We start from the raw sequence: 23037 nt of genomic DNA on the forward strand, positions 1-23037 counted from the left end.
TGTTGCCATTGTGTCCTGTTGAAACAATGCAATTGTTGCCATTGTTTCCTGTCTGCAGCCAGGAGAAAGGTGATTTCCAATGAGTAGCTTTTCCCATGTCAGTGAGGTTGTGTGAATAGGAAGGAAGTAGTAAAGTAATGCCAGAGCTTCAGGTGACTCTCATAGGTGAGAAATTGTCTTAAAAAACTAAAACTCAGTAATACCAAGGCAGGCCAAACCAAAACTCTCCCTCTCACCTGTGCTCCTCCTACAAGAAAGGTCAAGAAAGTTGTAGATTACTCATCCAAACTTCATTATGTAGAAAGCCACAAGAACAAGTTATTACTCAAGATATAAACATTTCAAGAATCAGATTGTAATAAACTGGCCGGTAAGGATTTACTGAGAACAAATTGTGCCCAATAAATTTAATCTCCTTTTTTTTTTTTTTTTTGACAGAGTAGCTGTTCTAATTAAGGGAAATGGTAGATTTTTGACACATTAAACTTTTATCAGGAAGCTGAGGAACAGTGGCTTAAATTAAATCACTCTTAAATGGGTACTCAGCTGCTTGAAAAATCTCAGAGTGGATATCACAGTGAAAATAGTCTGTGTCTCCTTTACTGCCTGTTGTAGTGTATTGATACACACTGATAAGATCCTGTGAGCCTTCTCTCCAAGCTGAAGAGTCCCAGCGTGTTTGGTCTCTTCTGTGTGTCAAGTGCTCTGCTCCCTAAATAGTCTTTGTGGCTTCAGGCACCTCTGAAGATGCAATGGACTACAAAATGAATGGAAGTCAGCAATTAGAAGTGCTGAAACTCACGCCAGGCTTGTCAAATTCCTGGGCACGTTGTATGCCTGAGGGGTCACTGTACTGTGCCCTGGAGAGGCTGCACATCCTTGGGCACAGCGTGAAAGTGAGCAATGAGAGGGAATTGAATTGGACCTACAAAGACTGAGTTTACTTAGTTTAGAGAGGGGAAGACTTAGAATGGATGCAAGCCCTTGCAATTTTGTAAAGGTTATGTATTAGGTGACAGGGATAAACTCTTCATGTAGTGGACAGAAAATAAAACAGTTTAATTTCCAGAAGCGATGGTGTGTGCTAGATTTAAAGAAAAGGCTCTTTGTGAGGCTTTACAGGCAGCATATCAGGCTGTGAAAGGAGACTGTAGGAAGCTGTAGAGCTGCCTCAGGTAGTGGCTGTGAAAGCAGCAGGAGAGGGATCTCTCTGGATGTGCTTTTCTTGCACCAGGGCAGCAGCTGTGCTGAGCAGCCTCCTGCCGGTGCAATGTCCCTTTGCAGTGATCTCACAGTGGTGGCACATGGAGGCTTGTATGACTTGGTATTTTTAAAGTCAACACTTTTTCTTGGATCTGTGCTTTGTGTTCATGATGTGGTTTCTAAGTTTTTCTTCTGTTCTACTACATTGTAATTATGCTGCTGCAGCTTTGCTCTTATTCTGAGCTGGAAAACTAATACCCATGGTGGGCTTATTGGCACACTGCTTTCCTCTTTCAGACATATTTGATGAAGTCTGTTATTTAAAGCTTTTTACATGGTCTGTAATCCTTCAATGAATTCTTCTGAGATCCCTTTTTACTTTTCCAGCACCTGTTTTTGAAGTGTGAGTGCAGTACCCAGAGAATGCCATATGCAGTGGTTAAACCAGCTCTCAGTTTGCTCTTACCAATTACACAGCCGAGGATTGTGTTTGCTTTAGCTGTAGAGACAAAGAGATAAATCTTGTTCTTGTTTTTCCTGCTGCGTTCTGTGCTTGGATTTTGTGAACTGTGTTTCCAGATGGATTGGTCTTGCATCAACTCAGGTTAAGTAGGGAGTTAGCCTCTGTTGGTTGCAATGGTTTTCCTATCAGGAAGTTATCATCTCTGATTTCTAGAGCCATAAAGATGGGTTACTGGTAGCAGCCTGAGGCCACCAGAATGTGTTCTCAGAAACAAAACCTTTCTTTATGACAGTTTGTTTCTTTGGCTTTTACTATTTTCCCCAGTTAAGGTGTTTATTTTCTTATTTATTTATTGTCTTACTTGATTTGGTGTTCTGTTAAATAGATGGTTTTTGATGCATTTCTTAGGCTGTTGATTTATCATCCTTCCAGCTGCTGTCCCGCTGAGCTACTGGTAATTTTAAAGGAAGAAATGTTAGAATGCTCATATTTCAAAATATAAATGAAACACAGAAAATGTTTCTGACCAAGGCAGCTAAATCACTAATTTGGGATGACAGCCATGTCTGAAAGACAACTTTTTTTTTTTGCTTTACAGGCAATGCCACTGCAGTTAAGCAGTCCCGGTACAGGATTATCCTTCAGGATTCTGCCAGTGGGGGACAGGCATGTCCAGACACCTTGTATGAGGAAAGAGAGTGTGAAGATGTTCCCATCTGTCCAGTGTATAGGTAAAAACTTAGCTTGGAACCAGTCTCTAGTGGGTGTCCTCTTCTCCAGAAATGACTCTTGTCCTGCACAATTTTCACCAGAAAATAAGATAATTTTGGAAAATGCAGAGTTTAAAACAAATAATGTGCCTTGCCAAATGTGTAAAAGTAGAGTTCAAACTGGAGATTTCAGTGGATCTGGTGTCATCAGAACAAGCAACAACAGACACAGCTCCTAGAAATAGTAACCTCAGGGCCTGCAAGGAAGCTGTTACTGGGAACTCCCCCTCATTGTATCTAAAAATCAATGTAAGCTATTTTGGGACCACAAGCCCTAGAGTGCCTGAATCATAATTGCATGGTTATTGCAGAAACTCTTGTCTTTTCCCCTGGTAGTCTCACTCCAGTGAATAGTGCACACTTAAAAAGTTCTGATTAGACAAATAATGCAATAGAGCAGTTACTCACTGCTCTTCATTAAGATTCTGTGGCCCATCTGTTGTGCAATATTAGTAAATAGAAAGGCATGATGTCTTTGCATATGAATCTCCAGCCTGCACATCCCATAAGGGATTGTCCTGGAGCAGAGTGTGGAGCTGAAGGCAGTGCCAGGCAGGGGGCACAATGCTCTGCTCTGCCTGGTGCCTGGAAAGCTGCTTCCCATGGCTGGCCCACCTGTGAGCACGGAAAGCAGACCAGGAGGAGACCCTGGTGGCAAAGCCTGCTGGAGCAATTTCCTGTCTATCTGACCTAACTTTGAAACGTGCTCAGCAAGATGAGAAAGGGGAACATTGCTGGACAAGGATGTGGCTTCCTAGAAGGTGAACCTGGCAATCTGAATTCCAGTTCCCGGTGCTTGTGTCAGGAGTAATTACAGCTTTGTGACTCCAAATGATTGGTAACTGGAGTTTGTGCTCAGATTTTTTTCCCCTGTTTTCCAGTTTTAAGCAGTTCATTGTTGGCTGTTCTGCTGCAGGTGGAAGAGCCACCGCTGGAGCCCCTGTGTGCTGGTGCCAGCCTCGGTGCGCCAGGGCCTTCCGGGGCAGAGCGAGGCGTGTGGGCACGGCCTGCAGTCCAGGGGTAAGGTTCTCCATCCAGCCCCCAGTGCTAAAGGTGTTGCACATGGCATTTAAGTAGGGTCTTTGCTCTTTTGCAGTAGGTAATGTGGAAACTTACTAAAGTACTTTATGAAATAAAGTGTTTTGGGAACTGCTTCCGTTATTCAGTTTGCTGTGCTGGGAATTAAAGTACCACTAACACAATAGCTTGGAGTATAGGAGGAGATCTATGCTTGATGTTCAAATATCTTAACCTGCTTTTCTGCCTAAAGCTGAAGGGTGTGAGCTTTAAATGAATTATCTATAGGCCTTTATGAAGTAATCCATTCTTTGTGCTAAAAATGGAAAGGATAATTTCCTTGTGATTTTGAATTTTACTAATGATTTGCCTGAGGCCTGATTTTCATTAAGACTGTTGAAGAAGTTCAGAATGGGTAAAGGCTTTGGGCTCCTGCCCTTGGCATAATTAAGCACTTAGAAATTAGTGGTCCCATTTTCTGAACAGAAGTGCTGAGAAGAATATTCAGGGTATGCATCAGTCTGTAGTGGTGCCTGCAGATGGCTGGAGATGTGGCTGTTATCAGTCTCCTGGGAAATACAATAAAACCTTTAACAAAAGGTTATTTTTATTAAAAAAAAAATCATTGTACAGGTATGCTAACTGAGGAAACTTGACATAATAATTTACTCCTTCACAAAGGTAGAAGCTATTCTTTAAAGATGAAATGAATTTCTTATATAATTTGGAAACAAAGGAAAAGAAAGAAAAGCCCTGACAGTATGTGGGATGTATCTGAAAGAAGAAATGTGTTTTAAACTAAAACTCAAACGAGTAAATATCTTTAGCTAGGTTTTGACCACAAACCTTTCTACAAGGTTTTCAAATCTGTAAATTGTATTGTTCAGTCTGTGTGAAGGGATGGTAATCTTTATGTTCTAGTAGGTGCATGAACTTTGTGTTAATCTTACTCTGACAGAATTAGAAGTATAACAGAAGAGTATCCCACTTACTTTTACTCTGTGGAGAGCCCTCCATTAATTACCTAGGCTATGTGCTGTTCTAGGGTACTTGTGAAAAACCTACAGTCATGAGTTTAAGCAAAAATGATTTCAGTGCCACATTCACTTTTTTGTAATTAACTGTGGCTTTTGTATCAGCTTCGGTTTTCATAATTACATGTAGTGATAGAACCACTCTGCTGGGTATTATTAAAGATGAGTGGTGTCTCAGGAAAAGGAGATCTCAGATGAAACCCATGGAAGAAAAGATATTTTGTATGAACAGGAGGAGTGATTTCCACAGAGAAGGCAGCTGAAACCCAGCTGCTAACCCTGACCACACTGTGTCTGGAAAAGAAGCTGCTGGGTTTTCAGCAGTTCTGTATCTTATCTGTAGAACTGTTTAGTAAGGGAAACTTTCATAAAGGTTTTGTTAATACCTGTCCTTGCTGGTACTTGAACTCCTCAGGAGTGTGCAGAGGTGCTCTGTGTTGTCAGGGAGCAGCCCTTTAGGCAGGGGAGGTGTTTGCTTACATGCCTTGCAGGGGCTCTTCAGCTTGTAAACCTCAACACTGGAGGACTTCTGATCCTGTCATTCTTCACTGGAAGGGGTTTTGGACATATTTTTGGATTACCATGTGAGGTGAGGCTGGGGATTTGGGTTTGTTAAGCCTAGAAGAGTGTCTACTGTGGAGTTCACATATGAGATGGAGCCACACTTCCCAGACATGCACAGTGAATTAACAGAAGACGAGTCATAGGCTGAAAAGAGAGAAACTCTCAGGTTGCCCAGAGAGACTGTAGACAGCTTGGAAATACTGAATACTCAACAAAAAAAGGTCTTGAGCAGCCTTTTCTGGCTTTGAGGTCGATCCTGCTTAGAGCAGGCACTGGATCCTCAGAGGCCCCTTCTGTCCTAAATTTCCTTGTATGATACTGTGAGTCTGTAGGTGTTTTCAGGGGAATCTGTGCCATCACTGGAAGAATCCCAGATGTAAGAGATAGATGCTGCTGTCCTGCAATATTCAGGCATCCAGTGAATGAGCTTGCGTTCGAGGTATCACCACCACTCCACACAGTAATTGCATTACATAAAGTACAGCATCTTTAGCCAGTAAGTGCTTCTTCTCCAAAGAGTATTCATATGAATTTGCCTGGTTCCTTTTTTGCTGTGTGACAGCAATTACCCTTTTACTTCTGAAAATAATCAGTCTCACTGTTCCTTGAAGAATCCATTTTTTAGATTCTTTTTTTTCTCTCCATATCCTGACTGTTGTATAAAAAAGAGGATTTTAGTTTTCAGTGACTGTTATATCTAGCCAATTATATTAGAACATTGAATTCATATAAATTATTTCTAAAGAAAAAAGTATGTGTTTATATGTACCTATTTAGGACAATGACTGTACTGATGGAAAATGAGGTCTGAAATGACTTTCAAGCTCTGTTCTTTCTCTCGGCAAGATTTTGAGATAGATACTTAGAGATCCTGTTCCATGGGCATTTTCACTGAAATTGCATGTGAACATACTGCATAATGTGCAGAAGATATCAGAGTTTGTCTGTGAATAATAAGCAGAATAGCCAAGGAGATGACAGCTGTCTGAAGCTGCAGTTTTTTACGGTTTTGTCTTGGAAATATTACACTAATTACAATAGCCTTTCATTTTTTACATCAGCTTCGATGGACTAACTTATTCAGCAAGCAGGGCCATAAGAAGGAGAAAGGTAGCCTTTAGAACTAATAAATACAGTTGTTATTTAAACTTAGTTGAGGCATGATTGGCAAAAAGCCGCCAAGACAGGGCACTCAAATAAAACAGGGTGAGGATGTTGCTTGACAGTTACATAAGACAGCATTACTATCAGTAAATGAGGAGCTTTGCAAACTTTTGTGGTGCTGTTCAGCTCTCATTTTCCTCCACCAGGGACTAATTTACTAGGAGGTGTCAAGACTGTGAGAAAAGGTCCTGCACAGGGGAGGGGGCAGTCCCAAGCAGAAATACAGGCTGGGTGAAGCATGGACTGAGAGCAGCCCTGGAAAGAAGGACTTGGGAGTGTTGGTTGATGAGAAGCTAGAGATGGCAATGTGCACTTGAAGCCCAGACACCCAGCCTTGTCCTGGGCTGCATCCAAAGCAGTGTGGGCAGCAGATGGGGGAGGGGATTCTGCCCCTCTGCCCCACTCTGAGACCCCACCTGGAGCTCTGCATCCAGCTCTGGGGTCCTTACATGAGAATGATGTGGACCTGCTGGAGCAGGTCGAGGGAAATCACAGAGATGCTCAGAAGACTCAAGAACCTCTGCTATGAAGGCAGGCTGAAAGCTGGGGTTCAGCCTGCAGAAGAGAAGGCTCCAGGGAGATGCTGGAGCCTCTTACTGTGCCCTGAAGGGGCTTCAAGAGAGCTGGAGAGGACATGGAGTGATAGGGCAAGGGGGAATGGCTTTAAACTGACAAAAAGTAGAGTTGGAACACAGTCTTACCTTACAAAATGGTTAGGCCCTGGCACAGGATGACCAGAGAAGTTGTGGATGCTCCCATCTCTCAAGTGTTCAGGGATCAATCCTGGGGTAGTGGAAAGTGTCCTTGCCTCATGGCAGGGGTGGAATGAGATGAGCTGGATGGTTTCCAATTCAGACCATTCCATGGTTTCATGAGAATCGCTGCTTCTTCAGATGCTGTTTGGTGACTTCCGTGGTCTCAGATGTTTGTGATGGAGGATCCTTCAGGAATGACCTCTCCTTTCAATGTTGACATGAAGAACTACCTGGGACATACACAATCTTTGGGAAAATATGTGTTGCTCATTACAAGGGATTGTTAAGGTTTAATTAGTGGATGGAAAGCCTGTTTTAAGCAAGTGTCTTTGAAGGTTGCTTCAAACGCCATTGGCGGTGTAAACAGACGTGTATTAAAGACCAGACAGGTCTAATGAGACTCTTCTTTAAAAACTGGTCCTGGAAATACACTGACAACATGATTATGAAAAAACAAGTTGCTTTCCAAAAGCAAGGAGAAACTTCAGCAATGGAAAGCGCCATGTCTTATTTCTCCTGCTCCTGCCACTTTGCTTTGATTCATTTGGAGTGTTTGACCATATTTCCCCCTGTTAATGAGACAGTAAGTCCTTCTCAGAGCTGTAGCTCCCCATCTCAGGAATAAAGAAATGCTGTGACACAGAGCAGGAAATATTTTTAGAGCTAGTTTATTGATTTATGTACAGGAAAACAACAATGCACACTCACCAATGCAGTAATAAGATGCTATTCCTTAGCTTTGGAGAACAAAACTCTCCCTGTCTCACCAGAGGTCACGGGGTGGATCAATCCTGGACAGCCCCATTGAGCATCTCTGGGGTGTATTTCTTTTGGTTGCTCTAGTGTCAGACCACACAGGATGTATTTCCTTTCCTGCTTTAGCTGGGTTGTAAATTCACACCACATGGACTTTGCTAAGATGGTTAGTGTTAAATATAATCTGTTACAGTTGAAAAGTTGGTGTGTGAATTGACAGTAAAAACGTGAGATGCAGGCAGCACCAGACTTGGGCCATTTAAGATTCCTGTCTCCTTTATGGCAGGTTTCTAGCTCTTGTTCTGGAGGTTTCTGATAGCTGTATGGACATTGCAGACAAGACTGGTTTTAGGCTGATTCAGAACAAGAGCTGATCATCATAAGAAAAAATGGTAACAATCTGCTGTCTAAATTCCCTGAGTGTATCTAAACACAGTGATAATTGCAATGAAGTTTTATATAAAACATGGGCAGTACTGTATTTTGTTCCATAGGCAGTACTGTGATCACAAATCTACTAGGGACCAAGTTAATGCATCATATTAAGCAAGATGAAAGGATGAGTGTAGATATAGCCTGTTAAGATTGTATCTACAGAAATATTTCAAACAGGCATCCTTTAGCTGTGTTATCTCATGTATTATCCACCAGTAACTCAGAAATGGTCATATATACTGTTGTTGTTTCTCCTGCAATTATTTTATGGTAACCTCTTTATAATGAGATGTGCCATCAAAAAAGCATCAGTGTTACTTTCTTTTTTTTTTTGCTAATAAGTCGCCCAACAGTTCTTATTTTCTGTTTTGTAGATAGTTAATATAACTGCTGATTAGCTAAATGAACACATCAATGTGATTTGAGTTGCAGAATGCTTTTGCACAGAATTACCAATTTCAGGAGATGCATATTAGAATCTTGTGACAATTTACAGGCTGAAGGCAATGTGATAACCTGAAGTTTACAAGGAATGCAATTATGGTAGTAAACGTGGCAGGGACTCAACTGCTTCAGTTCGCTGGTGATGTTTTTTGAGCAGGGCTCTTGGTGCAGTCAATCTGTCCAGCTGACAGCAGCTTACTTGTCATCTGCAGCTCTCTCCAGTGTTAGGGAGCAGGTAGGGCAGGTAGGACAATGGCAGTTTGAGCCTTTTTTGATTGAGCTGGGTGTTCATTTGTTGGTCAGTGTTTTTCCTGGTGGATCTAGTCTAGGATGTAACAGGCACACAAACAGAGCTGAACTTGAGTGGTCCCAGCCAGAGTCCTGGTCTGGAAGACACCTGCTTGGCAGCTGGTGACATTGGGAGCAAATAATTGAGGGGAAAAACAATTACTAGTGAGGAGCTGAGTCTTGTTTGTGAGACATTTGAAAAGAATGTGAAGCAGAGTTTGTCTAGCATGGATGAGGTTCAGGAAGGAGACTGCCTTTCCAGAATGAAGAGCCTTGGTCTATCAGCCATGTCTGCCCAGGGCTTCACCAACACTTTACAGATATAATTACCCTACATGATATTGCAAATTCACAAAGATGAGTTGCATTGTTTTCCTTTTCTTGCTGCTAATGCAATTTTTAGCTTAAAAACACACTGAGAGTACTGGGGGGTAAGAAACAGCCAAACCAGAATTGATTCATTATTATTGTTTTTTGATAATCTGATTTCTTTCCTTGACAAGGCATTGGGCTGGAGGTCAGACAATAAGGTAAGTGAAAAGCAGCACGGATAATATTCCCTTAACTTCAGGAAGACATTGAGGCCAGTCCCACGTGATACCCTCCCATGTGCAGTTCCAAAGTATGACCTAGAGAAATGCAGGGCGAGGTGGTTGTGCAACTTGTTGAAAAAACCCAATCCAAGCTCTGTTATCAGCTATTTGCTGTCAGCCAGGAAGGCTGTTTCAGATGGCATCTGATCAGATCCTGACAGCTTCCCACGGGGCACACGCACCCTGGACTGCCATCAGTGCTGTCACTAACAGTGTGGATGATGAACTAGAGAGTGCATCTGTAACACATCTGGGTAACTGCAAATCGTGAGTACTTTGAAGGGCAGACCAGAAATACATGTTGGATAAATTTGAGCATGCCCTGAAATCAGAAAAGTGAAATTTTTGTTAAAGAAGAAGACAGTCAAATGCATCACTTGCGCTGTAGAAAGGTGGGCAGCAGTACTGTAGATTAAAGTCTGGAATTCAGACTTATATCTGGCATTATCCTTGTGAAAAAACACCCATCATAAAATTATGTTCTGCTTACATTTTCCTCCACATCTCCAAGTTTCTGAAATTTGTTCTTCTGTTTCATAAAACAGAATATATTTTACAGGCAATCCTTCCTTTTATTTTTGTTCCATAACACCTTCTGCAACTATAAGTAATGACAAACAATTGAGGTCAGATAAAAACACCAGAACTTTCTCTTGAGCAATTCCAATTCCTGGTTTGCCAATAGATTCAGAACAGATTAGAAACCTTTTTTTTCAAAACATCCAAATTTCATTAACGTAAAGAAATTAAGTATTTAGGAATCTACCTCTGGTGAATAGCACTGAACAAATTAAAATCTCTTGAGCTTAATGATACTTTACCCTTGGTTTTGCATTTAAAACTAATCTTCATTCTCAGTGAACTGTGTATATCTGCATACAGGAGATGGAGAGCATGATCACTGAAGTATGGATGTGGGATTACATGAGTCCAGATTGCTTGTGTCAGCTTTCTCTCAGTTCACATATAAGTTTGATCTGTTTTTAACTGTAGATTTGATAATAGATTTGCTTCATGCAGAAATGTGTTGTCAGTGTTTCATAAAGGGAGAAACAAGGAAAAGTTGAGGAGGAGACAAAAATGCCATGCTTCTATCATGCATACATATGTGTATGCATTCTTAGCTTTCCCTGCACCAGTGGAATGAGGAAGATATCTTCTCCCAGAGATATTTTCCATGGGATTAATTTCAGTTTTTTTCTAATTTTCAGCATTAGAATTGGCTGTGGGTAGGAGGGGAGGGGAGGGTACAGATGAGGCTATGTGAGGTATAGTGGACCAATCTCTCTGAGCATTTCAGCTGCCTTTGGTATTCCTGTAGTTTAATTTATGAGAAATAAAATCACCTGTTTTCATAGAAATCATCCTGGGCCCATTTCTTAAAACCTGGTAGCTGAGGTGTCTATGCTAATGTGTATGGCTGGAATCTGCAGCTGGGCACTGCAGTGGGACATGGAAATTTGTCCTCATATTGTATTACATCCCACTGATCTTCCAGGTAATGTGTTCCCCTAGATCAATTTTTCTTTCTTTGGGTGTGAGTTGATAGGACAAGGGGAAGAAAGATTGATACTGGTTTGCCAGTGACAGGTTATTCACAGAAGAGTGATGGTGGACTGCCCTCCTGTTTTTAATGGGGGATGTCAGCAGGCATCAGAGGACACTTAAAACTGTATTTCAGCCTGGGTCTGCCCAGCTTCCACCTCAGGTACAGCTGCTCTAAAAGTATTTCATAGGCAGGAGGAGAATTGGCAAGACATTACTTTATAGACGTGAACTAATAGCAGGAGAGACTCTGAGTCATTTCTGTCACTGTAGCCTTATGCCAGCAACATAAAAATTGAGGAGACTCTTAGAGAATTTGTCCTGACAGCAATCTACAGTGCAGCATTTTATCCAAAGGCAACTCAATGATCTGTAGACGTTCTGTAAAATAAAGATGATGAAGACTGCGTCAGATAAATTACATGTATTTGATTTCCTTCAAAACCAGGACAGTATATTCCCCTCTGTAGAAGGGAATAAGCAGGCTCCCTAGCTTAACTATATACTGTTCCTATCTGAAAAACAAAACAAATATCATCCTCTTAGTGCCACACAGAGCATTTTTTTTTTTCTGGGGGAAAGGAATAAAAAGCCTTAATCAAGTAGAACAGTCCTTTGAAGCCAGAAGGCACGGACCCTGAAAATGTACACTAAGGGCATGTACCAATAGAGGGATTGTTAAGAGATCAAAATAATGAGAAGTAAAGCAGAGGGACATCAAAGCTTGCCAGACTGTGTATTTCTTCCTTGATTAGGAGGAAGGAGGGAAGAAGGGGGAAAAAGGGTTTTAGATCAATAGGAAGTGGCCCGGTCACCTCAGACAGCACCATACACATGTGTACAATTTACAGGAATTGCTGGAGCATCTCAGTCATGAAAGTCCCACAGGATCTGACAGTGCTCACACCATATTTAACAGGCACAGAGGGAGAGAGTTGGGTTCGTCTTATCTGAAGGAAATTCCTTTTTTTAAATGTAAGGGTAGATAGATTTTCATTTTGTCTTTCATCCCTCTGATTAAGTTCAGCTCTCTTTGGTCCTCCCAAGATTTCTTTTATCTAGTGTGGAGTCTGTATGATCTAAGCAACTATCATTGGCGAAAGTCGTTTTTGGGGTCCTTTTTTAAATGATGGATTGTCATTAAACAGAGTATAGTAGATGAAAGAGGTCCAAGGAGATCCAAACTGTGCTGAGACTTACTCAGGAGGATGAAAGGCATAATGAGAGACATAATGAAGAGCAATCTCTCCCTCAAACTGGAGACAGGCCCTCTCAATTATGACTTGTTTTTACTACTAGTTTCCAGTGATTCAAAATCCTAGTTATGAGCAGTTGATTCAGACTTTGCACACAAATCCTGAGAAATTAATATTCTGTCAGCAGTAGGCCTGGGTAGTGATACGTCATGGCTTGTGCAGAGGATGTTACAGACTAGAACAGAAATCTCTTCTGTGGCCATGGGTGGGTTGTAAGCAGTCCTGTTCACACAGTCTTCCATGTGCTCTCTATCAGAAATACAGGAGCTGTTTAATCCTAAAACTCTGTTTTCTTCACTTAGAGCCTGAAACATGAGAGTTTCTAATCCTTAATATTTTAAGTGGGCTCATTTTAGTTGCTGGTTTTTGGCCCCTGTGTGTGTCTGGCATACCTCAGTTCAATGGGGTGGCCCTGCAGTGAGCAAACTGTTCTAGTTTCTTGATGATTTTCAATTTAATTGAATCATCCTTTGTTCTTGAGGCATTTCTGTCCTGGCTGGTCTCCTTTTTTGTTTGCTATTTTATATAACACTTTCACATCCCTCTTGTTCACCTCTCCATGTGGAGGCAGGCTCATTCAGTACTGATTTAGATCTACTTTTGCTTTTATAAAATTTTAATTTCCTGTATGTCACAGTTGTGCTGTTTACAACTCCAAAGACAATTCATGTCAAAGCCGCTGCGGTTCATAGGGAAATTGTTAAAAATTCATCTGCGCTGAGAAGGATAAGATCCAGGTTCTCTTGAAAACGGCCTTAAGGAGAACGTTTCTTCAAATAGACATTTTAAATAGGAAAGCTTGAAGCATGACCAAAAAGTAAGCGAGTTTATTAAAAAGCTTTTATACTGTTAGTTGTCAGGAAAACACTAGAGATGTTACTTTCACAGTCTTTACCCAAATAACCTCTTTCTTGTCCCTAATGGTCTCAGTCAAGTGGATTTTCAGCTTGTGAGACATTCCAGAGCCGTTAATTGGAGGAATGAAGACCACTTGTTTATTCTTACAGTATGGTAGAACCAAGGGGTTTTAATTTGAGAAATAGGCAGTACTGGGTTGAAATGCTGATCCTGTTTAAATCAATGAGACATTCAATGACTGTCAATTGTTTTGACTTCCCCCTCTTACCTCCTGGGGAAAAAAATAAAAGAACAAACCCAAACAAGCAAACATCCTTCCCCCCAAAAAAATCCCGAACAAAAAGCCAAAGCAACAAACAGAAAAACAAATCAACAAACAAACCCAACTGTTGGTGAAAGGAACATAGAGATGTTGAAAGGAATGCAGAGTTTGATTTATAGCATATATTGTTCATTGTCAGACTCCCGAGGTTTGACCTGTCTGGGGAATTTCCTTCAGAGGAATGCGATAAAATTTCAGTTTGCATTTTCCCTTTTTCTGCATTCCTTAGAAAACACTTCTTAATGGAAATTGTTGAGTAAAGTGTCTTTCAATAATTAAGAACTAATACTCACTGTGAATATTAGCATCCTAAATGGCAGAGCTCATCAATGTGGCTTACCATAAATCTTCAAGTACAAGATTTTTTGAAGAAGTGTCATGCCACAAAGGTGTAAAAGGAATCCTGATGTCATGTTTGTTGACTCTGAATTTGTATATTAATGTTACTCCAATTGCTTTATGTCTGCAGTAGAGGTTTTAGACATGAGTTTTCAATTTCAGAATAAATGAATAACCTTGCATCAAACTGTCTTTCAGAATTCCCAGCATCTGTCTTTCAAACAGGTGCACTAAAGTGACAGAACAGTAACTGGAAGTGACAGGGATGCTTATGAAGTGCTTGCACTTGTGAGAATACAGCAGGTGTCTGTGAACTGGTCGATATTGCATTTGCTTTGGGTGTCCAGTGATGCTCCTTTCTGCTGGCACAGTTTCTAAATCTGTTCAAAAATATTAAAAATTCTGTGTTTAGCACTTTCTAAACCAGGTCTGATGATTGCAGTAGTAATATTTCCAAACATTTTTCCTGTTGGAAACAACCCTTCTCCACTTCCCTTATTGTCATCAATTTGGTTCTGAAGAGACTCAGGAGAAGATCCCGTTTTCTTTATTTATAATAAATCAAGTGAAACTTCATCCAAAAAATTGGAATTCCCCTGGAATAAAATTGCTACAGAAGAAAAAGCCATCTCTGTACCTTGATGGCAATAGATAGTAATGAAAAATATGTCACCTTCTAACAAAGATTTTTCAAAAGTCAATTTTTTTGCTGGCAGCTGCTGGTTTTACCAGGTGCTTGCATCATTTATTAAAGGATTACTGATATTGGCTTTGTGAAATAAGGAAAGTTTTGAATAATATATTCTGGTATTTGATAGAGTTCTCCTGACGCAGAGTATTTTGTAGTGTTAAATTTGGATCTTGGTTGTGAAGCCTTGTAGCAAATGTTACTTTTTACCACTTTTCTGATCAATTCAGGTCAGTACTATTGTTTCTTTTTGACAGTTCACTGAAGTTTTAGCTCTGCAATCATATATTTGTTTTCTTTGATGTGCCCCAAGGTGATTGAAGTTATCTCTTTCCTATTGTCTTTTAGATAACAACTTTCTGTATCTTAGTTTTTTCCCTGGTCTTTGTGTAGGCAGAGGAAATGCCTGAACTCGAAGTATGCAGTATGAGGGGATCTTACCAAGCTGTTAAAATGTGATAGGCTTGTCCAAGGCCATCTACTTCAGCCTGTGTTTAATTCAGGGTGAAGGAGATCAGCACATCCCCGGGGGATTCGGGATGTGCCGCGCAGCGCTCCAGCCGCGGCTGGGACACGCAGCCTTCTCCAGCCACTGCCCTCGCTGACCACGGGCCTTTGCAGCCGCTTATTTATTCCTTGTGCTCCTGGAGGGCAGCTTCGTAATAGGCACTTAACAGCATTTGAGAAAAATCAAGCATAAATAGGCCTGCAGAAGTGAGCAGCTACGGCAGACATGAACTCTTGAGGGTGTTTTGGGGATTATCTCTTCTGTTGTATTTTAACCCCAGAACACAGGATGTGGTCACAGACATTCCCTGTTCAGGGCGCAGTGGTGAATTTGTGGGACTGATGCCTCAGGTTTTAGCTTTTATATTTTTCAGATTCTGTACTGCTTTAGTGTGTAGTTCTGAGTTTGATATTAGGGGATGGTGAGCTCTCTTCACAGAGAGAGGTAGACAAAACAATTCCTTCTCTAGCTAGGGACCAAGGACAAATGATCCAAATCTCAGCCCCAAAAGCATAAACAACATGGACTGAAGAGAGCAAAACAAGCAGGATGGGACTTCATAGGCTAAAGCTGTGATTGACAATTAACTCCAATATGCAAATGGAGCAGAACTTATAAAAGTGAAAGGCCCTGTAACCAGTCTGCATTTTGTGACCATTTTGGATTCACCTGGGGGGGTGTAGCCCTGGCTGGGCTCTTGTGCTGCCCAAGGTGAATCCATTTAATCCTTCTAATAAATCTGTACTTTATTCTTCAGCTCCATCTAGCCTCTGTTCTAGGTCAGCCTACACAAGGCATCAGGACAGATCAGAACTGTCCTGTTGGTGACGAGTTGCTTTGACCAGTAGGTGCTTTTTCAGAACCTTTTTGCAATGTTTATTTAGTGGAACACACAAAAACCAGTGCAGAACTCAATCCTGTGAGATGGGATGGGTTTTGTGCAAGCCACGTTGCTGATGTAGTTGCATGTGAGCAAACATCCAAACACAGGGACAGATTTGTGCTTCATAGATAAATACATACCTTCAGTGCCTGGTTTCATGGAGTACAAATTTTCCTGTAATCTAAGCATATCTGCTCATAATAATTAACTTGTGTGATGTGTGAAAAGCTCTATGGTATGGTTAGATGGATTGCTTCCTCTCTGTTCACCACAATGATTAATTGTAGTGTTTATAGGAAGATGGCTGCTTTTTTTATTAATTTTTAAGTTTAGATTATATATCTGGCCACTCTTTAAAGCTTATTTAAATGTTAATACTCTGCAAATCCGATATAAAAGCATAAACTTTGTAATTTTAAATACTTTGATGAGAAACAGGGCAAAATGTGTCTGCTCAAATTGTCTTATCTGAAGCTTTTCAAAAATGCCTTTCCTTGTTAGATTAATTTCACAGGTAACTGTGAATACTGGAGGCAACCATGAAAGAAATGTAGAAGGATTATGGAGTGTCATTTGACCCTAATTGCTGGTGTTTCCAAGGGGCAGACTTAATAATAATGAAACATATTAGCAATTTGCAGTTGGTTCTGTGGTTTTGCAAGTATTACATTTTTACTATAAATGAAATAATCACCTAATGTGTTTCCAGAAGTTAAATGCACTTACTTCTTGGGCTGTATTTGAATAAAATTTGATTATATGCTTTGTGGAATGTAAATGTTCAGGCTTGCAGTGGAATAAGTGATGGGTACACGAGTACAGCTGTCAAATAGGTTGATGAGGGGAGCCCAATGATGCTGTTGTATTTTCTCCCAGTGCACTCATCGTCATCTTCCATTACTTGCAAATGAGTTAATGTGTTCTGTAGATGGAATTCAACCACAGGTTTTTATTGCTGTTCAGTTTGCACAGTCAGAATGGCAGAAGCAAAAGAAATGATGTGTGGAGAGTATTGAGCAGAAGTCTGAAACTTGGGTAAAGTTGCAGGAGGAGTGAACAGAATTCAGCTTACTATTTAAAAATCTTTCTAGGTTGCTCAAATCATATTGATTATATGATAAAAAAGTACTTTCTTGAAATCTCTGTTAACTGGCATAAACACCCTGATTGAATTATGCTGCCAACAGAACACTATAAGGGAAAATGTCTTTACCAGTTACAGTTATATCTATTTTTTTTTTTTTAGGATTTCTTATTAAAAATTTCATCTCAGGGTTTGCTCAGAAGATAAACTAGACTCAACAAAGAAGCTAATGCAAAAATAAGCTATTGCATGGCATCAATGAACAGATACAATAAGCAAATAAGCAATTTGCAGATAGAGAGTCAACATCCCATGAAATGTTTATAAAGGTAATATTTAAGATCTCATAAAATCAAATTGTATTCAGATACAATAACAAAATTCAGTAATAAAACAGTGGTGAATAGTCAGAGATTATCATAAAGCAAAAGGCTGTATTCCATTTCAGAGGTTTTCTTTAGTGACAAGCATTCTATGTGTTTTTATGTCAACTCCACCCAATCTTTGCATACCCAGTTACTCCTGGTTAGAGTGTGCACATCTGAATCAAACTCCTGAAGGCATGTGCTTTTTGGTGCAATATAATTTAATTACTAAGGAAGTCATTTAGGATTCACGGTGCTGAGCATTTTTAGGATTTTTATCCTCAGGGAAACAAACTACTCTAAAATAAGGCAATTGTTCTTTTTGTTTCACTGTGTCCATCAACCTAGTTCTGAGAGAAAGTTGATGTATTTAATTTTTTCCTTTTTTTGGTATAGCTGTCCCTGTTGGATGATTATTTGTTCCAACGTTTTTGTGCAAATCAGAAATAATCTGATGTTCACCTCTAACGTGTCGAGATCAGTTCCTCAGAGTTTGCTACAGCCAGGATTCATTAGAGCAGACACTTTTGGAATAGTTAGTTTATCCTTGATAGCCCTTCCCTATAAAGAAATCCACTCCCAGGAGTGCAGCTGTCCTGGCCTGGGAAGGGTGGTGAGAGCCTGGGCCAGGTTTTGGGGGGGTGGGTGGCACAGTGGAAGGAGTCTGTTTTTTTTTCCAGGACATTTGCAGGAGAATCCTTTGTTGCCTTTAATGCCTGTTGCTAATACTGATTTTGCATGTTTGTGCTGCAGCCTTCTGCTAATCCACAGGAACCTGACCTAATTTTCACCTTTTCTTGTTGTTGTTGTAGTTCCAAGGGCAGTGAATAGCTTTTGGCTGAGCTCAGCTGATCTGTCATACTCCAGATTATCCCCATTGTGGTTGTGCCTATTCCCTCAAAGAAGAGCTTTCACTTTGGCTTTTCTTTTTTTTTTTTTCTGAGCTGCACCCTTCTTCAGTTTTCTTTTCCCTGCCAGCCCAGCTTTCCAGCATGCCTTACTTAGTTTTAATGCAAATATGTTTATATGAATGTGTTTGTCTACCTGCCCATCCCAGCTGGCTCCTGCTCATGGCTTACACTCTGTGCTGAGTAGAATTTACTCTGTCTCTACCCTGACACACCAAATTTTGCCAGTCATTCTCTATAAACTGTTTCAAAGATGGAAAAGATGTAAAATTTGTAGATAAAATACTTTTCACTATCATTTACATGCCCTTCCAGAAGTGCTGTACCCCCTTTTGTTACTATTCCAGTCGTGTCAATTCACCCGTTAAATATTGGCTGCAACAGAGTTTCACCCCAAAATACATTAGTGTGATAACTGTGTAAAAATTTTCAGATTTTCAGTCTGTTTTTAGGTAAATACATTCATACTGTGACACCTTAGTTATCTGAGATCAACGGTGATGTGAAGATGATGGAGGAGCCATCACAATTTGGGAGAGGGATTTAGGTGTCTCACCTGGCACTGCCTCTGTATTTCACAGTGTGGGTACATTGGGCAGCCTGTGGGACACAATAATTGGGTCCCACTTCTTTATTTCCTCATGTAAGTTACTCTGAGAAGAGTTGTTTAACACTGGTAGCAGGTGACTATTTGCTGTTTATTCAGTGTTTTTGTAGGTGCAGGAGATTTTTGGTTGATAAAGAATAATTTGATTTTGGGAGATTATTCTATATAGTGTGTTTGAGGTTGTTGCTGAAGACACACTGTTGCTGTAATGGAAAGTGTATTAAACTGCATTTTAAACATATATAATAGAAAGGTAGATAAGCATTTGAAAAATTAGAGAGTTAAACATTTCCTCACTTCTTCACAATCTTTGCTCATGCTTTTGCTATGAGAGAACTACCAATCTTACATCTTTTAGCTTAAATGTAACCCATGTCCTTACCTCCAGTGAACACTTCTGTTTTTGAGAATAATTTTATGTAACAATGCGAAACAAGCTGTTGTTATATGGGACAATGTAGGATACAAGAATCTATTCAAAGCACCATATGAATCTCAGGAGTTTTTTCTGTTTTTACTATACTGGAAAACATGGCAGTTTCATCAAGACTTCTCATTTATTGATAGACACATCAGTGTTGGTAGCTCATTTTTTTTTCCTTTTATTAGAAAAAATTTCATTTACTAAGTTGAGCAGATAAAGAGATTACACCCTATGTGCGTAGTTTTTACAAGTACACAGTTCTCATCACTCCCAGGAGATAATGGGGTTTGGGGTGGGCTTCAATGTATTTTTACGTTGTATGAGTACCTAGGAAAGTGGGTGAATAGTTAAAATAGCCATTTGATGCATTCCTTTATGGTTTTCAACAACTAGAGAAAAAAACTTTTTTTCATCTTGATCTAATCAGTAACTCTACCAAACAGTACTTTTATACCTTTTCTTTACTTTTAGACAAAGTCCAAATTTGTATGTATTAACCATACACATTCACTATATGGTTTTTAATTTAATTTAGGATTATTCTGTTACTTTGGAACCTTACATGAAGACTGTGAGGATGTCTTTTGTTCTCACACATTCTAATGCTTTATGAGACAAAGAAGTAATTCAAGTTCTGTAGTCACCATGCTACGTAATGACCGAGTCATAATTTTTGAATTGACAGTCAACATATATTAAATCAGATCATCTATTTGAAACCGTTGTATTTCATAAACTGTAGCTGACAGTTTATTATCTTATCTGGGAGAGCTCCTTTCTTCCTTCGTCTTGCTTCAAAAGTAATAACCATACAATTGAACTTTTGGTAGAAGTCAAGGTCACAGCTTTGGAATAAAGTTATATATGGAAATTGCCTGTCTTCATGTTGAAAAGGTGAGTAAATCAAAAGTACTGATATGGTAATCTTGCAGTGTGTTCTCTTGCATTTTATTGAAACAAAATGATAAGTTTTCTTGACTTTCAAAAACTGGTCTTGGTCAAGCTTTCTTTAGAAAGCATCTTAATAAACCTATTTCAAAATGCCCTTAAAAATAAATTTAAAAAAATTAAGAATGGCAGTAAATTATAAGATGTGTATCTATATGTCTTGATGCCAGATCACACAACATTTCTGGAAGGACAGGAGTCAGGAGCTCGAGGGTGTGATCCTCTCAGGGTGGAAGAGGTGTGCTTGGAGTTGAGCAAGGGGCTGCAGGGTGCTCCCAGCCTGTCAGGCTCCAGTTCCCATTCACATTCTTCATTCTTTTTCTGTGTTTCATCCTATCTACTGCTGGGTTTTTTACTGAAATTTTGAACTGTGGGCAAAATTATTTTCAAAAACTGGCTCTTGTTCAATTCCTTCTTACCCCATTTTTTTTTAGTACACAGTAGTGAGATCTGCTGATGTAAGGTGAAGAGTCAGTAAAATAAAAATCAAAGTTGCCTTCAGGGATCCTCCTCTTCCTTATTTGTTGATTCAAACTTTCCAGCTTAATCAATTTCTCTCTTGTTCCTTGTTGGCACCAACCTTATAGGCCTGAATGAAGGCAGAGGGTTTCATTTCTTCTAGTATGTTATTGCTAAATTGTTCATTAATCTGCAGTGAAGGATTCATATATTATACACACACAATGTCCATACTTCCCCATTAGTGCTGCTTTGATCTGTTGAAAAGTAGTGTTACATTCAAGGGGCTTTTGTGGGGGGGTGGTGGGCGAAAAAAAATCTTAAATGGCAAGATTTTTTTTTTCCTGAAATGAATTATGCATTATTCTGAGTAGGTGAAGACCGTGGATGAAATATTGGCATTTAATAATGTAATGCCAGAACCTCCTGGCATAAAGTTCAGTAGCTAGACCAATATTTAAACTGTTGAGCAATGTTATTGCTCTACTAAACCTCATCACTTCGCATTTCTCTCTGCAAGACCTACTATTGCCTCAGGCTGTAAATGGAAGATGAGATTTTATTATAAGTCTCCTGGATTAGGTACACAGGAACCACACTGGTTGACACTGGCTTTGATATATGTGAGCAGAAGTTTATATAGTCATTTTTGCTGCGTTTCCATTCTAAAAGTTAATTAACTGATAAGATATAACCCTGGAGCGTGGGCCTTGTGACAGGACAAGACAAAGGTTTAGAGAGAAATTGAGACAAAGGTCTGATGCAGTGAATGATGGAGGAAAGGCAAAATGCCAGTGCAGTAGCTCAGAGAATGTCTCACTTCTGTGTAGCTGTACAATCTGAATTTATTTGCCTGTGCCATGTCAAACTTGCTCATAGAAACAAATTACTATGAATTCCTGCTATGCTGTATTTATACTTTCATTATAGCAACAGCAAGAGTTGTTCTCCTAACTACAGCACATTTGTATGGAAAGTTCCCTTTCCTCTGGGCTTCTGATGAATTAAAAAGCTGCTATTTACTGTTTCTTTGAAATACACAGTTAAAATTCCAAATATCAGTTCTCGCTTCTGAAAAGTAAGTGTGATGTGAATCTTGATGGATTTTCAAAGTATTCAGCTGGTTTTGCATTGAATTTTATTTCCTAAATAACAAATTCTAAAATGAAAGAAATAATTACCTCTTTGGGAAATTTTGGAAGTCCCTCTGGTTATGTTCCCTTGTTTTCAATGGTCGTGGTAGTGCTGGTAGGGCATGATTGGAGATAGAATTTGTTCCCCCTTCAGGGAAGAAAGGGTCAGATGTTCCTCTGGGCTTCGTGTCACTGAGGCAGCCTCAGGTCTGGGTCTGCTCCTCAGTGATGCCCTCCCTGGCTGGGTCCTGCCTCTCCAGAGGGGAGCACAGCCCCTGCTGCTGCTGTGTGTGGACAGGGCTGTGAGGAGAATTTCTGCTCTTACAGGAGGTGGAAGCTGAGGATAAATCCTTGTGGCCCAGCCACTCTCAAATGAGCATGTGAGGTAAATGTGGGTTCGCTGTTGTTGCAGTGGCGCAGTGTGAATAGCCACCTCCACTTCTACAAAATTTTATTCCAATTTAATTTCCAAAGATGACCTTCCCCTGCTTTAAGTGCTCCTCAATTTGAACCTCTGATCTTGTAATGACAGTTGGCAGAAACCCTCTGCATCGAGAAAGATTCACACAGAGAGCAATTTTACGGGAGAAACTGCTTTGAGCTTCAACAAAGATGAACAAAACTTCACAGGTGAAAAGAGGGTATAAGCTGAGAGTCTAACTGGTGATTTATTATAGCCAAGATTAAAATGATTTGTACTGGAAAGACTGTAATAAAAGAAAATGCAGCATAGTGCAGTGTCCCAGGCTGTGGTTGCCTGGAATGAAGATTACTAGTCCTAATCATTTTTCAGCAGGGTGGAAACTGTTTCTGGGTCTGATGCAATTTATGTTCTATAGTATATTCTTTTTTTTTTTCTTCTTTTTTTTTTTTTTTTCATTTAATTGCTTTTTTTCAGCTAAGTAAACCATCAGTTATATTATCTGTACCAATGGTAAAGAAATCATGATAGAGAATTTTCTGTGTCCAAATGTTGCATCTGCTATACATGAATAATCCTATTGTGATGAGTGTTTGGATTGTGTGATTTCTTCAGAAACAAATGCTTGCAAACAAATGCTTTATTCATAGAAGAATCATTAAAAAGAAAATATAATAGGACCTGCTGTTTTCCTGAAATAATTGTGAGTTTTCCCATTGTTTCAGCAGTAATGCAATCTGCTTTATAACCCCCTCAATTATAACAACTTAGTGAAAATTTTAGATGAGTAGCAGCAGCCAAAT

General features: G+C 39.8%; 1 protein-coding gene across 1 annotated transcript in view; it reads left to right on the top strand.

Annotated features, from left to right (window-relative positions):
• THSD7B (thrombospondin type 1 domain containing 7B) overlaps positions 1-23037 on the top strand; it is a 243286-nt gene that overhangs the window by 116903 nt on the left and 103346 nt on the right. The window contains exons 11-12 of the mRNA XM_041407405.1: positions 2265-2397; positions 3353-3456. Coding sequence (XP_041263339.1) covers positions 2265-2397; positions 3353-3456 — 237 coding nt within the window. The remainder of the gene's footprint in view (positions 1-2264; positions 2398-3352; positions 3457-23037) is intronic.

This window comes from Onychostruthus taczanowskii, unplaced genomic scaffold, assembly GCF_017590055.1.
Source record: "Onychostruthus taczanowskii isolate IOZ18803 unplaced genomic scaffold, ASM1759005v1 scaffold10, whole genome shotgun sequence".
Taxonomy (NCBI): Eukaryota; Metazoa; Chordata; class Aves; order Passeriformes; family Passeridae; genus Onychostruthus; species Onychostruthus taczanowskii.